Below are 14876 nucleotides of genomic sequence, written 5' to 3'. Positions count from 1 at the left end.
GCACACAGAGGAAAGGCTGCATGAGGACGCAGCTAGAAGGTGGCTGTCTGGAACCGAGGAGAGAGGCCTCAGGAGAAACCAAGCCTGCGACACTTTGATCTTGGACTTCCAGCCTCCAGCACTGTCAGCAATAAATTTCTGCTGTTTAAGCCACCCAGGCTATGGTATTTTGTTGCAGCAGACGAATACGACCTAGCAGACTAAGACAGCCCTCATGTCACAGGTGAGGAAACACGCTTTTGCCCACACTCACAGAGCTTCGTCAGGTCTGCCTGATGCTAAAGTCAGACTGCTTCCACGGGACCCACGGTCCACCCCAGTCCCTGCCCACCAGACCCACGGCCTCAGGTAGGAAATAACCAGTCTCTTTATTTACAAGTGATTTTACAGTTAGAGAACCCAGGCGGGAGGTGGGGGCAGGGTGGGGCATGGGATGGCACATGGGCTCTGGTAGGTCACTTGTCTGCACGGACAAAAGAGGCGAAGACGCTGTCCTTCTGGCTGAGCAGCTTCTCTGGCTTGTCGAACTCAAGGATGGCGCCGCGCTTCAGGACGATCACCAGGTCTGCACTCAGGATGGTGTGCACGCGGTGCTGGGCGGGGCAGGAGGGGCTGTCAGGGTGGGGGGGGGCAGGCTGGGGCAGCTGAGGCATCCCTCCTGCAGCTTGGAGGAGGGGGCATGTGGCCAGAATGTCTTATCTCTGCGGTGACTGCCCTTTCCCGGGGTGGCTGTAACTCCAAACCCTCCATCTGCTAATGCCACCCTCTCCCTCACCAGGTCTCAGCTCTGCCCCACCTCCAGGCTTCAAGACTCAGAGATTCTCCCAACACCCCCATCTCCCATTTGCTCTGGAGAAGTAACCCTATCCTAGCTCACAGGGCCTTGGGACAGGAGCGGACCTTGGAACCTGGAGAAAGAGGGGAGGTCTGAGGGAAGTTCAGGCACAAACCCTCCTACACCCCAAATCCTGCAATCCAGGCTCGCTGCAAGTCTGCCAGACTCCTTGCCCTGCACTGCCACAGGGTCCTCTCTTGATTACCAGGCGCAGGTGAGCCCAGAGGCTGCCCACTGATGACAGCCTCAGGAGGCCAGCTGTCTCTCTGGGTGTCCCCCCTGTACCCCATCATGGGCCCCTTACCGCTATGGTGACCACAGTGCGGTCTGCGAAGGCCGTCATCACCACCTTCTGGAGGATGTTCTCCTGCCAGGTCGGAGCAGCAACTGTTGGCTCACCTGCCCAGTGGGTGGGGTCTGGCCTGGCTTCTGGCCCAGCTCCCATCTGACCCCAACCCTAGCCCCGCCCCCTCCCTCTGGCTCTAGTCCCCATAGGACCAACCAGGTTCCCAGTGTTCAGGGGCTGGGTTCCACCTGTTGGGAGCTCAGCTGTGTGCATGTGTGTGTGCTGTGAGTGTGTCTGGGTGTGCTGGGTTGTGGGGATGGGTGTGAAATTTGTGGGTCCGTGTGCAGCTTGTGTGTATGTGTGTTATATTCCAGCCTTAAGACTAGCTGGAATCAGGGTCCCCCAGCCCGTCGCCATTTCTGCTCCATGTGACTCGATGTTAAAGGCAACTTGAGTTTCAGGACTATTTTGTGCAACCTTCTCCCTAACACCCCCGAAAACCCTCTCCGAGACCCCCACCCCATGGGTGTGCCCAGCACCGACCGTGGCCATGTCAATGGAAGCCGTGGCTTCGTCCATGATGAAGATGCTGGTCTTCCTCACAAAGGCCCGGGCCAAGCAGAACAGCTGCCTCTGGCCCTGGCTGAAGTTTTCCCCGCCTTCCGTGATGATGGCATCTGAAAACAGCCCCAGGCAGGGGGCGCAGGGCTGAGTTAATTCTGCGTTGTGAGTTTAGTGGACGGAGTGGCTTGGGGTTTCAGGAAATGTGTGTACAGGGGTAAATATGTAGGTGTGTGTCATGAGTACAGGTGTGCACAGGGTGGCTGCACCTTACACAACACGGATGCCATCTGCTAGAGTTACAAAGAGAAGAGCGCTCCGTGGAGTTATGCACGGCTGTGGCCCTGGGCAGTTCTGGGAGGCGCATCAGCACAGAGTGTGTCCGTCCCGCATGTGTATAGGCCTTGGTGGGGTGATTTTCTGAAGCCAAGGCTTGGCCGGCCCCCAGTCCCAGGGGTTTCAACAGATACACCAAGGTTCTGCTGACCCCCGGGGTGGGGACACAGTCTTCCCAGTAGCCTCGATGAGTGACCTGTGCCTGTGATTTCCAGTCAGTCCTCTCCTCCCTCAGGGCAGAACTGGGCAGGCAGGTGGATGCGGAGGGCAGGGCTGAATATACCATCATGGTATTGGGGACTTGCAAGCTCTGTCTCCTTACTGTACCCCTGTGCCCTGTAGGAGAGGCCAGATCCTGACTGACCAGTTGTGTGACCTGGGACAAATCACTTGACATCTCTGAGCTCCTGTATAGTGAGAAGTAGAACTTAATGGTCTCTGGGATCCTGCCAGACCCCAGACTCTAAACTCTGAGCAAAGCTAAGACACGGGTGTGAGTTGTCCCTTCCCAGCCCTTACAAGCGTCCTTTAGTACCCAGCCTGTGCTCAGCCAGGAGTAGTTACCGAGGCCTCCAGGCAGCGCCTTCACCACCAGCTTCAACTGGGCTATCTCCAGGGCCTCCCACAGTGTGCTGTCAGAGCACTTCTTCTCCGGGTCCAGGTTAAATCTGGAGGGGGACACACAAAGTCCTTAGAGAGGGGAGCAGGGTCCTGGCTCTATTCCCAGGGGACGCACAGAGGGTGAGACTGGTGAAGGGAGCAGTGAGTGGGAACTGATTGACTTGGGGGTCTGGCTGGGAGGGGGCAGCAAGGTGCTGGCAGTGGGTGGAGGAAAGCATCCCAGGCTTGAGGGTTGGGGGACCCCTACCAGTGCCTAGGCCTAACGGAAAAGAGAAAGGCATGAGCGTGCAGCTTTAAAGAACCCGCGCCAGCCCTTCATGCCCAGAGCTAGAGCAGGGCTGCTTGCCCAGGGAGGCTCGTCCACCCCTTCCTCTCTATGCCCCAGATCTGGAGGAGCAGAGCCAGGCCTGGGGCTGGGGTGGGCCTGGTGGCGGGGGTCAGGGGGCTCACCGGATGGTCCCGCTGAAGAGGACGGGGTCCTGCAGGATGATGGAGAGGCGCGAGCGCAGGGTGTGCAGCGGCAGTTTGGCGATGTCGATGCCATCGATGATGATGCGCCCTGCATGCAGACAGTGTCACAGGTGGGGCACCAAGGAGCGGGGACACGGTGGCACTGGGGACAGGGTCTGCCTGCAACATGGGTCCCAATGAGGATGCGGGGGAAGGCAGCGATGGCTGGGCCTCCTGTGACGTCTGACCATACCCAGGACTGAGGTCCCATCTGGTGGCTGTGGGTACATGAGGGGTGCCCGTCACACAGCTCACCTTCGAACATGTCCACCATGCGGAAGAAGGCAAGAGAGAAGGAGGACTTCCCACTGCCTGTGCGGCCGCAGATCCCAATCTGGAAAGAGAGGAGCAGGTACGCTGTGGGCACCTGGGGTGTCTGGGAGCCTCTAGTGCTGGGCTGTGCAGGTGTGGGAAGCCCCAGCATCTCTTCTCGTCCTGGTGTTCTGACCAGCATCCCTTTAGCTAGGGCTGGGCCCGGGTTTGGGCTTGTTTCCTGCAGTGGATCCAGAGGGGGCTCCTACTTGGCTGGCTGGGTGTGGTACATGACTGCAGATGTCTGACTGCAGGAGCTGGGGACGTGGGTGTCTCTCTATGTGCCTGGGTGTGGCGGGAGGGCACGGGGTGGCTGAGCGTAGTGCACAGGATGTACCCCACCTTAAACTGGAGTCGCCTCTCACCCCGTCGCATCCGATACGGAGACAGAGGTGGTGATATAGAAGGATAAGAGAGGCAGGGACAGAGGTACATCTAAAGGTCAGAGACAGTGAGACAGACAGCCACAGACAATGACAGAGTGAGAGAGACAGAGACAAAGAGACAGGAGGAGAGGGGCAGCGTCGGAGCAGAGGGGGAGAGAGGGGGGAGTCAGTCAGAGTCGGATCGGAGTGCCAGACAGGAGCTCCCTCCCCAGGACAGGGCCTCACTCTCTGCCCCAGGACCCTGCTCTGAAGTTCAGGGTACAGTGTCCTGGGAGAGCCCCTAACCATTTGTGGGGGGCCCTGACAAAACCCCTCTGAGTCAGGGGAGTCTGGGGTGTCCTGTCCATCTCCTTGGCGGGTGAGTGAGGGCAGCAGGAGGAGAAGGCGAGAGGCCCGGGCCTGGGAGACTGGGGGTCTGAATGGGTGTGAGGCCTGGCGGGCCCTGAGGGCCAGGAGGTGACTCTGTGAGGCGGTCCAGCCCTCTGCCCTCCCCGCTCCCCTGACCTTCTGTCCTGGGGAGATGAGGGCGTTGACATGCTTCAGCACTGGCTTCAGGGAGCTGTCGTAGCGCACACTCAGGTTCTGGATCTGGATTTTCCCTTGGTCTGGCCAGTTCTTCGGGATCAGCGATGGTGCTGGGGGCCGGGCTGGGGGTCAGCTGCCAGGTGTGGGCCACAGCTGGTATCCAGGCATGCCCTCCTGCCCCCAGGCTCCTCATGTCCCCCTCAACCCAAACACACATCCACGCTGGGTCCTTTCCCCAGAAGTCCTCCCGCGCCCCTCACCCAGCAGCCCCTCGTAGCGCTCTGCTTCAGTGTTCAGGAGCCCGTGGATGCGTTTCACAGCCCCCAGCTGGAGCTCCATGTCCGCCAGGTTCCTCACCATCCAATTGAGGTAGTTGGACACCTGTGGGGAGCAGGCCGTTCACAGTTAGTGATCACTTGGTCCTGTCCCTGGCCACCAGGATGGCTCTTCTTACAGGTGGGGATGCCTTTTCTGCCCACCGCTGACTGTCCAGGGGGCCCTCCATGGAGGTTACAGTGAGTGTGGATCCTCACCCACCCCCGCCTGGGGCCCAGGCCTGGGTGAAGGGGCAGGGACCTGCAGTAAGCCCTCCTGTCCACATGGTCCCTCTGGCATCAGACTCGGTATAGCTTGGGGTAAGGCCTGGGAGCGTCTCAGTCAGGGAAGGTGCCCTGGGCTTCCCCAGGGGCTGGTGTCTGACTCCTCCCCTGCCCCACCTGCTGCCACTCACCATTAAGGCGTAGGTAAGGCCCAGGCCCACCAGGCCAGCAGAGAGCTCCCTGTGCAGGGAGTTGGAGATGGAGGTCACGGCCGCGATGAGGACCACACATGCACCAATGTACTCCTGCAGAGGGAGTGGAGCTGGCCTGGACCCTCAGGGGCTGAAGGCACAGCACCCCTACCCCTCACTCCCTTCAGGGCACAGAGCAGCTCAGCCGAGACTCAACCCCAGCCCCGCAACACATCATCAGACACACAGGAGGCTGTGAAGGCTGGAGCCCTAGTAGACAACGTATGCACACAGCTCTGCTCCCCCGGCCCCCAAGGCCAGCACGCATGCCTCACCAGCTGGCCCACACCTGTCATATGACCCACTTCAGACACACCTGTCACAGCTAAACACACAACTGTTCTCGCTCTTGGCACACACCTCAGACACACAAGCGTCCAGGCAGTGATATAAGGAAGGGAGGGCTCAGGTCAGACACGGGGAGGACCAGCAGAGTTGGGAGAAGCAGGAGGGCTCAATGCCCACCCCGAATGCACACCAGGCCGGTATCCGTCCTCTCTTCCCACCCTCCGGCCCCTGTTTGGCCCTTGCTCTGGCTGCACAGCCCTATGAGAACCCCCTGTCCTGGGGTTGCGGGGAGCTGGGGGCCACTTGCCATGCGAACTTCGAGCCACCTGTTGGCGGCCGTCAGGAAGAGGGAGGCGATGTTGTTGGAGTCCGTGTATTCAAGGAGCTTCTGCTGGAACCGGGCCTCGTACCTGGGGGGAGGATGGGGAGGGTGAGGGGGAATAATCTTGGTCTGTGTAGCCCCCGGGACTTTCCTCACCTGCAGAGGGGGCTGCCTGGGCCTCAGCAGCCCCCAGACATGCCACCTCTGCCACCTTATGGATGCCACTCCTTCCTGGAACTCCTTCCCAGCTCCCTCCTGCTTATTCAAACCTGTCAAAGGTGCCACCTCCTTCAAACGCTTGTTTTCACCCCAAGACCTGTTCTCCTCTGCAGGGCTTCCCTGTTACAATAAAGCGCACCTCCACCCACCCAGGCGCTCAGGCTGGAAACCCAGGAATCATCGGGATTCACATCCAATCCCTCAGTCCTCTTATTTCTTTCTCCAAAATAGCCCTGGCTTCTGCCTGCCTCTGGCCTGCTTCCTGCCCACTGCAAACTCACTTGGACTATTGTATCAGCTTCCTGATAGGTCTACCTGCTATCTCCCTTCAGTCTACCCTCCACACAGCAGCCAGCATAACCTTTCTAAGTCATAAATTGCATCCTATCTCTCCCCTGCTAAGAATATGAATGACTTTTTGGATAAAGAACCACCTCCTTGCCAGAAGCCTGTGTGAGCCAGCTCCTGCCAACCTCACCCACCTCCTTCCATGCCACAAATTCCCTTGCTCACTGTGTTGCAGACACAGAAATTACAGTAAAGTAATTTATTACTTTACTTGCCTTTTTTCAGTTTTGTGACCATGCCAAGTTCTTCCCCACCCCAGGGCCTTTGAACATGCTGTTCCCTCTGCCTGGAAGGCTTTCTCCTCTGCTCTTCCCAAGGCTGACTCCTCTCCACTTTCAGGCTTTACCTTAAGTGGCACCTCCTCAGAGTGGCCTTTCCTGGCCTCTTTTTCTCCATCTCTGCAGCCTGTTTATTTCATAACCTCTGCTCATATGCTAATTTCTCTAGCTGTTTAGTGTCCATCTCCCTCACTAGACTGTAAACTCCATGAGGATGGAGACCATGTTTGTTTTGGTCACTAATGTATCCCCAGCACCTGGCACTGTCAATAAATATCTGTCAAACGAATGAACCTTCCCTGACCCTCTAAGATAGATGGGACCTCTCTGTACCAGGAACTCTGGAGGCTTCTTTCCTGCCCTCGTGCCCTCATCACGTTCTCCCTTGGGTTACTTTGTAGGGATCTGCCTCTTCCCTCTGACAAGCCTGGGCTCCTGGTGTCACTCTCCTTGGCCACCCCTTCAGACTTTGCGCCAGGCCTAGAGGAGGGGGCAGGTGTACTTGTTTGATGGTGAATGCAAGAATGAATGAAAGCTGTCTCAGCGTATGCTCTCAGGGAAACAACTGAGGGGACTCAGAAGAACTCAAGATGGATCTCATGGGTATTTGCTTTTCACTCCCAGAAGCTGTTTGTTCTGCTTTGATTTTTTCTGGGTGGAGGGCCTGCGTCTGAATCATGTGTCTGAGGAGAGCAAAGCAAGTCTCTGAGTTGTGAGAGGGTGTGATCGCCCAGCCGCAGGGTCGATGTGTGTGTGTGGGTGCTGTGTCTGAGGGGGGTGTGAAACCATCGGTCTGAGGGTCTGTGTGAGTAAGTGGGTGTTGTAGATGTGTATGTATGTGTGAGTGCATGTGAGTGACTGGGGAGTCTGAGGGGTGTGTGACTGGCCTGAGGGGTGGGTGTGCATGAGAGTGTGCGTGAGATGGGAGCTTCTGTGGTAGGTGTATGACGGAATAAGGAATGTGGGAAGAGCCCCAGCTTGGGGGCCATGTGGACCCCGGTTGGAGTCTGAGAATTATTACTTACAGGCTGTGCCTCAGGACCAAGGCTCAGTCTCCTCACCAGTAAAATGGGGATAGTAATAGTTCCTACATGGACTGAAACCACCATTCAGTGTTGGGCACCCTTGAAACTTTTCTTGGGAAAAAGCAGGGCCTCCAGAAAAACCCGGAAGGTCAGCCAGGCCTGGGTTCCCAGCCCAGCACCAGCTCTCACTGTCTGTGTGACCTTGGGCTGGATACTCAGCCTCAGCTGTACAGCGTGGCTTCTCCTGCCTATGTCATGAGGCTCTTACGAGGATTAAATGTAATAACCCACACACATACCTGGCACGTGGGAAGTGTACAACCAATAAATGCCAGGTAGCTCTCAGCAGGACAGGCCTCTGGGCAAAAAGCCAATGAATTCAACACATCCAGGGACGATGTAAAAAGTCCTTCACTCAAATTTAAAACTCATTGACCGTGACAGTGCAGGGTGTGGGAGGCCTCCCAGGCAGCAGTTTCTCTGGCTAACCACTGGCTTGGTCTGAGGCTGGTTGCAGGATGTGGGCATACACTCAGATCCTACTGAAGGGTCTGGCCCACTCTAGGAAAGTCGCACTCTCTCTGCCCCAGGTCCTGCCCAAAGGCCTCCAGGATATCAATTCTAAGAGGAGCATCACCGAAACTTAGAGTAGAGATTGGCCCAGGAGTGTTGAGGGGTCTGGAAGGTGAAGGAACTGGGGAGTTCAGGCTTGAGAAGAGGAGGAGGCTGGAAGGAAACCCTGGAGTCATGCCAGGCTCCAGGGAGCTTCTGTGGGGAAGACAGCACAGGCAGCACAGTGGCAGGGGATGTCCAGGGAGCAGAGCCAAGGCCATGGCAGAGCTCTGTTTTGCTTTGCTTTACTAGGACAAGACCCCAAAGAGGACCTCCCATCGGCCCCAGATGCCCCAGAGAGTGAACTGGGGCTGCGGTGCTGTGCCAGGAGCCTGGGCACCTCTCCCAGGGCAGCAGCTAGACTTTGGGGGTTGGAGGGAGGAGATGCAGGCAAGCCTCCTCAAACCCTGTCAGCTGGCCCTTGAGTCCTAGGGTTACTGGACACAAGGCTGGTGTCACATGGTTACTGTCATGCCCTGCACAGCTGTGCCATCCTAAAAATAACCTAGAATCATTCTCTGGGTGAGGCTTAGAGACCAGAGCCCCAGTATCTGGGTCAGGGGTCTCTGGCCTGTCTATCTGGAGGAGAGATGCCCTAATACTTCAGACTGAGGTGGGGAGCAACAGCCCCCTCCACTCCCAAGGCAGCCTCAGATGCTTCTGTCAAGCCCAATATCACAACTCAGAGTGGCAAGAGGATGGTGGGAGTTTTGGAGGAACTGAAACTGAAGTTTTGGGAGAGTTCCTCCAGCCTGGTGAAGTCTTATCTCCTCTTTGAGTCCTAGCACTAATGACACCTCCTCAATGAAGCCTTCCATGACTGCCTCCCTTCTATGTTCCCAGAGCCTGTGTCCCCCTTTCTTTCAGAGTACTTGTCACATGGGTTTGCCCTGGCCTGCTCAAAGCCTGGACTGTAAATGCTTCCAGGGCAGGGGCTCATCTGACTCATTTTTGTCTTTTTAGTGCCTGGTGTGGGGCTTGGTGAACACTCAGTAAATGTTTGTTGAATGAATAAGCAGGTTCAAATCTGTACTTTGTGGGACCTTACAGAGAGCCTCAATGTCCTTATCTGAGAACTGGGAATAATCAAGCTTTCCGTTTCAGACTGCAGTGCAGAATGAATGAGACTGGCAGGTAAAGTACTCAGGATAGTGTCTGGCTCACAGGAGAGTCTCAATGAAAGATGGCCTCAGGGCTGGCCCACACCATGTAAGGGCCTTTCCAGCACTGATTTGTGAGGAATTGTCCCAGCCTTTTCTCTTTTCATGTTTTGCCTTAGTTCACAGAGGCCATGGGCTTGGCTCTAGGCCTGAGATTCTCCTCTCTGGATCATGCCGCTAGAGCCCACTAGACCTGACACCCTGGGTGGACTGGCCTTGGGGACTGATGAGGGGGTGGGAGACATGTGTCCTGGGCTTTCCTAAGCAGAGCCCTGAGAATTGAATCTCATGACCTGTGACCCTGGCTCCATCCCCACCCCCCTACCCCCCGAGGGTGAATCTGGTACCTGAAGGCCCGGATGGTGGTGAGACCTTCCACGGTTTCGGCAAAGTGCGAGAGCAGCGGGAGCTGGGTGGTGTCGTCCAGCTGCTGCAGGTCCCTGTGCAGGGGAGCAGAGCCGAATGGTTAAGAGGGCAGCTCAGGGCTCAGCCTGGGTCTGAATCCTAGCTCCACCTCCTACTACAGTGCGGGCAAATAGCTTCACCTCTCTAGGCCTCAGTTTCTCGCCTGTAAAGAGGGGAGACAAGGGTACCACCCCATCAAGTAGTCGTGAGGACTGGATGAGCTCGTTTATGTAGATGCTTAAGCAGAGCATGCTGAACGGTTACTGTTATCCTGGGCATCGTCCACCTCACGTCTGCACCTATCTATTTGCTTTGCCGCACTGCCTCACTCTGCAGCAGTGTTAGTTCCCTTTCACAGGCGAACAACTTGAACAGCTAGTCAAAGGAACAGAAAGACCAAACTCCACGCTTTCAGTCCCCTCCCCGATAACCACCACAGGCTTTGGATTTAAAGAGCTCCTGGAGAGGGTAAGGCCAGTGGTTTCCGTGGCAACAGAATTATTCCTGCTCCCCACAGCTGCACCTTGACAAGTGTATTAGTGCCAAGGGGGTCAGCTTGGGAATGCAGGAAGCAGCTTTCCTGGACAAACTGTCCCCAGGGCCAGAGTGGGTGCCAGGGGAACAGGGTGGTTTCTCTGGCAGAAGAAATGAACCTTGTAGATCAGCTTGTATGGTGTTTCAAAAGCCACTGTGATTTTGTGAATATCAGCGCACTATGTTCCATGTGGGTACCAGGGGATTCTGGATCATCCAGGCAAAAAGCCGTTTATACCAATCGTGATCCTTGTGGGCAGGGTAATTGTGGCCAAAATGTATCTAAATTTCATTATTATTATCATAGCCAATCAGTATTTTGACTCATTTCTAACAAACTCTGTGGACTTGAGAGAGGTACTTAACCTTTCTGACCACAACTCCTAGTAAGAAACACATTTTGTATCACGAATCAGTACACACACACCCCCATACATGACCAAAACAAAGGTTTCATCAAGCAAAGCTTACTGTTACTATGTGAATACAGTCTCATATTTTCTATTCTATTTCATTAAAAAAGTTACGGGTTGTGATCTATGATACCGATTTCATGACCCACTGATAGGTTGTGATTGGCAGTTTGAGACACACTGGCCTAAAGATTCTTAAAAATTGTCCCTACAAATCTTTGAATCTATGAGCTTAACAGAATCACTCCCAGAAAGAACTTCCAAGAGAACATTCTTAGACAATTTTGAGTAGGAAAGAGTCATGCGTGGCTCCAAGGCTCCAAGGCTCATGAAGGCGAATGTGATCAACGCGAAAGGCCGTGAGAGGCTCCCTCGAGTCCAGGCTTCTAGCCACGCTCTGGATCCACGTGGGTTGGGAGGTCTGGTTGCCATAAGACCCCTCACATCAGGTGCCCTCTGATTTTATGCATCAGCCGTCAGCCTGGACACTGGAATCATACAATCCTCCCGGGAAGCACTTTGGCAAAACGAACGAAGGGCATAATCACGTGCCTACACCCTGACCTAGCGATCCCAGTCCTGAGCATATCACCCAAGGAAACAGTTCAACTAGTAACTGCAGTGTGTGCGTGCTGACAGATGGTTATATTAGGGTAGTGGAATATGAATACTTCAATTTTCCATTGTTTTGGGGGACACGACTCTACTGCTTCTACGATGATGATTCTAATAACTGTGCTGAAGTGCCTGTTGCAAAGAACTTCCCATCCCTCACCCCCTGGCAAGTGCTGCCATCACCTGGATGCCACCCGGAAGTACTTCTGGATGAAGTAGCACACGACAGCCAGGGGCAGGAGGGCCACGAGGAACACAGGTGTGACATAGGAGATGACGGCCAGAGCTGAGACACAGAGCAGGGTGGAGCGGCTCAGGCACTCCAGCGTGGACGGGATGTGCTGCAGGAGGGGAGGGTGAGAAAGGGAGGTGAGTTTTGGTATTTGATGGCCTTCAGTGTGTTACCTGGAGTCATATTTTGCTCTCTTCCTTTATTACGGGTGCATGTCTTACCCCTGCAGCTACGCTGTAGGCTCCCTGAGAACAGGAATTAGAGCTTTGTTTTTCACCATCTAGTATGATGGCAAATAAAGAACACAGGCTAAATGGAAATGAATATTCTCCACAAAATCAGTCACCTTGGTTTAGAGTATGTTTGCAACCTTATTGTGAGCCAGAGTGGGCTTGGATGGAAGCCAAAGGGATGTGGTTTCCTTCAGCCTTATTAGGAGGGTCTCCCAGGGGAGGCCCCAGGTCCTGAGGCAGCATTATAATCAGATGGGGGCCACTGGGTTCCTACCCCAAGGCTCTGATCTGGGGAAGCCAGTGCCAGACAGGAAAAGCTCCTGGGGGCCTGGCCTCTCTGAACTGCGGAAATGCGTCGCCGTCCTGTGTACCTGGTCGATGGTGTTACAATCGGATGAGAACCTGTTCAGGATGCTTCCAAGGGGTGTGGTCTCGAAAAACCTAAGAGGTAACCAGAGGAGCAGTTACTCATATGTTTACTGATTTCCTTCCTGTTTACTGAAGGAGGACAGTTATTTCTTTCGTTTCAATGTCTAAGGGGTCATCCCCAGGTCTGCTTTCCCAGGGGCATGCGCCTTTGCAGGTCTGTAGACATCTGGCCTGTGTCGCTGAGAATCCGGGTGGCCACGCAAAGGAGTGCTGGCCCCTCCCCAGCCTCTCTGATCCTACAGCCCATGTGTGACCTCTGCCACCGTTCTCAGCTTATCGCTCTGCCCGACACACTCAGGACTCCCTCTGTGTCCTCCTAGGGACACAGAGTTCTCTCCAGAGGGACAACTCTCCCAGGGTGGGGAGGGGACAGGGCCCCGGGGCAGCTTGTTGGCCGGCTGACCCTGCAAGGCCACTCCAGCTGTCAGCACTCCGGCTGTGACCCAGAACCGGCACAACCCCAACAAGAGGATTTCAGAACCACAGATCTGGACAAATAGAGGGTAAGTAAACCTGGAGGCCGTGTCTGTGGGCCACAGAGTGCTCACAAGGCTGAAAAGTAAAAAGTGCAGATGGTGAGGTCTGGCATTGAGGAGGGGCCAGATAAGCTGTTTGCCTACTGTATTTGTAAACCGAGTTAGCCAGCCAATTGGGCTGCGACAGCCTTAAACCTCTTTCACACCAAGCAGCCTTTGGGGGTTTTATCCATCCCATTACGGAGGATGAGAACAGCTTCCCTGTGTGTCCCTGGGGTCAGAACCTGCAGAATGGCTGCGGGCGGAGAGAGAGGCAGGGGAGGTGAGAGCTGAACCGTGGGTGGTACCTGACTAGGGAGGGGAAACTAACATTTACGCAGAGCCTGCAGACACTCGCTGTGAAGGGCTGTGGTGACAATTAGATGAGCTAACCATGTAAGATTCCTAGCACCATGTCTGGCTGAGTACATGCCAGTTTCCCTCTGCTTTCTGCACCGAGGAGGGCACTTTTCTCACATCATCTCCTTGAGTCACCCCCAGAAGCCTGCGACAGAGATCGTATATCCCCATTTTATTGATGGGAGACCTGAGGCCCAGAGAACAATGACTTGCCCATAGCCCAGCACAGCCAGGGGAGAGGCCTACCTCATGGGAGCCAGGATGATCTGGTTTAGCAGGCTACAGTGCAACCTCTTGGCCACCTTCAGGCCTGTCCACTCCACTGTGATGGATGTGACAAGGCACAGCACGATGCCCAGACTGCAGAGCACTGTGAACACCATGGCGTAGACGGTCTGGTCGAGGGAGCACTCCTGGGCCTGGCAGAGAATGAGGCAGGGTCCTGCGGGGGGCGGGGGTGTCCATGCTCAGCCCTCCCCCCACCCCAGCCCCGGCACTGGGGCTGCTGGCCACACCTGGCTGAGGGAGCAGTTCCTGGACGTGGGGCTCAGGATCAGGGCGCTGTCAGTCCACTTGGCCAGCCAGTAGTCAATGGCCACCAAGACCATGTGCTTGAGCAGCTGGGAGAAGACGAGCAGTGAGAGAAGCAGGATGCCGGCCGAGGACAGGTACTTGCTGCAGGCCCGCCACGGGATCTTGGCGCGCTGGTGCAGCACCGACGACAAGTTGTCCTCCTCCTCGCTCTCGGCCGCCTCCTCTGCAGGCCGCAAGAACCCTCCCTGTGGCTTCACATTGCACACCCCTCTGAGGGGAACCAGGGGGGTGTGTCAGCCCCACTTACAGATGGAAAGACTGAGGCACACAGATGGGATGGGATTTCATCAGAGGCACACTATTTCCCCACTCCCAGAACCCCAAACCTTAGTCTCCTCATGGTTGATCAGACCTCAGGCCATGATTTCACTCCAGTCCCACTGTCTGTACCTTCCTCTTCTTCCTCATCCTGCAGGAGGCCATCTCTCGAGGACATGGCCCGGGGCAGGCCCTGGGGTGGCTCTGCGGCTTTTCGCTCCACAATGGTCTCCTGAAAGACAGATGGGTCTGGCCGACGTCCTTGGGGTGTGCAGAGGGGAAAAGGGAGGGTAGGGGGGCAAGCACCCCCAGTGATGTCCGGTGTCAGTTTCCAGGTTGCCGCTGTCAGTTTCCAGGTTGCCGTGTCCAGATGGACACGTTTGCCTGCCAGAATTTCTTCCTTCCCCTTCATCAGCTACCAGCACCCCTATATCCCTGTGGGAGACCGCCTCTCCCCCATTCTTAGTCTCTGTGACAGGGGGCTGATCATTCTCCCTTGCTCCTGGGGTGTGCACGTGACCCAGGACTGGTCAATCTTCCCATTCCACATCCCTGACCACAGTGATTTGTTTGGGGTGGGCACATGACCAAATCGGACCAATAAGAGTCAGCCCTGGGACTTTGCTAAACTGTCATGAAAGAGGCACTTTCCTTCTGGCAGAGCTGTTGACCTGGGAGAATGGAAACCTGAGATTGCCAATGGCCCTCATTGTTATATGAGAATGAAGCCAATGTGAGGTGAGTAGAGCCAAGGGATGGTGAGAAATAGATTCCTGATGATATTGCTTGACTACCTGGATCTAGCTCCACCTGAAGCTATGGCATTGACTCTCCAGTTTCTTGAGCCACTAAATCCTTAACTACCCACCCTTTT

The 14876-nt window shown here is 55.6% G+C and overlaps 1 protein-coding gene across 8 annotated transcripts in view; it reads right to left on the bottom strand.

The window, feature by feature from the left end:
* Positions 1-349: 349 nt before the first annotated feature.
* ABCC8 (ATP binding cassette subfamily C member 8) overlaps positions 350-14876 on the bottom strand; it is a 76187-nt gene continuing 61660 nt past the window's right edge. For 4 of the 8 annotated variants that reach the window (XM_030831507.2, XM_030831505.2, XM_030831504.2 and 1 more), the window contains 16 exons: positions 14135-14234; positions 13666-13907; positions 13397-13569; positions 12218-12287; positions 11565-11722; positions 9762-9854; positions 5758-5860; positions 5103-5216; positions 4633-4753; positions 4352-4482; positions 3405-3483; positions 3090-3198; positions 2583-2686; positions 1665-1798; positions 1140-1202; positions 350-593 (listed from right to left, as the gene is read on the bottom strand). In XM_030831507.2, coding sequence (XP_030687367.1) covers positions 456-593; positions 1140-1202; positions 1665-1798; positions 2583-2686; positions 3090-3198; positions 3405-3483; positions 4352-4482; positions 4633-4753; positions 5103-5216; positions 5758-5860; positions 9762-9854; positions 11565-11722; positions 12218-12287; positions 13397-13569; positions 13666-13907; positions 14135-14234 — 1932 coding nt within the window. In that variant the 3' untranslated portion in view covers positions 350-455. The other 4 variants (XM_030831508.2, XR_009564894.1, XM_060303454.1 and 1 more) reach the window with 4 other exon arrangements.

Source organism: Globicephala melas, chromosome 8 (assembly GCF_963455315.2).
Source record: "Globicephala melas chromosome 8, mGloMel1.2, whole genome shotgun sequence".
NCBI classification, from domain to species: Eukaryota; Metazoa; Chordata; class Mammalia; order Artiodactyla; family Delphinidae; genus Globicephala; species Globicephala melas.
This window is presented reverse-complemented; position numbering and strand designations above follow the sequence as displayed.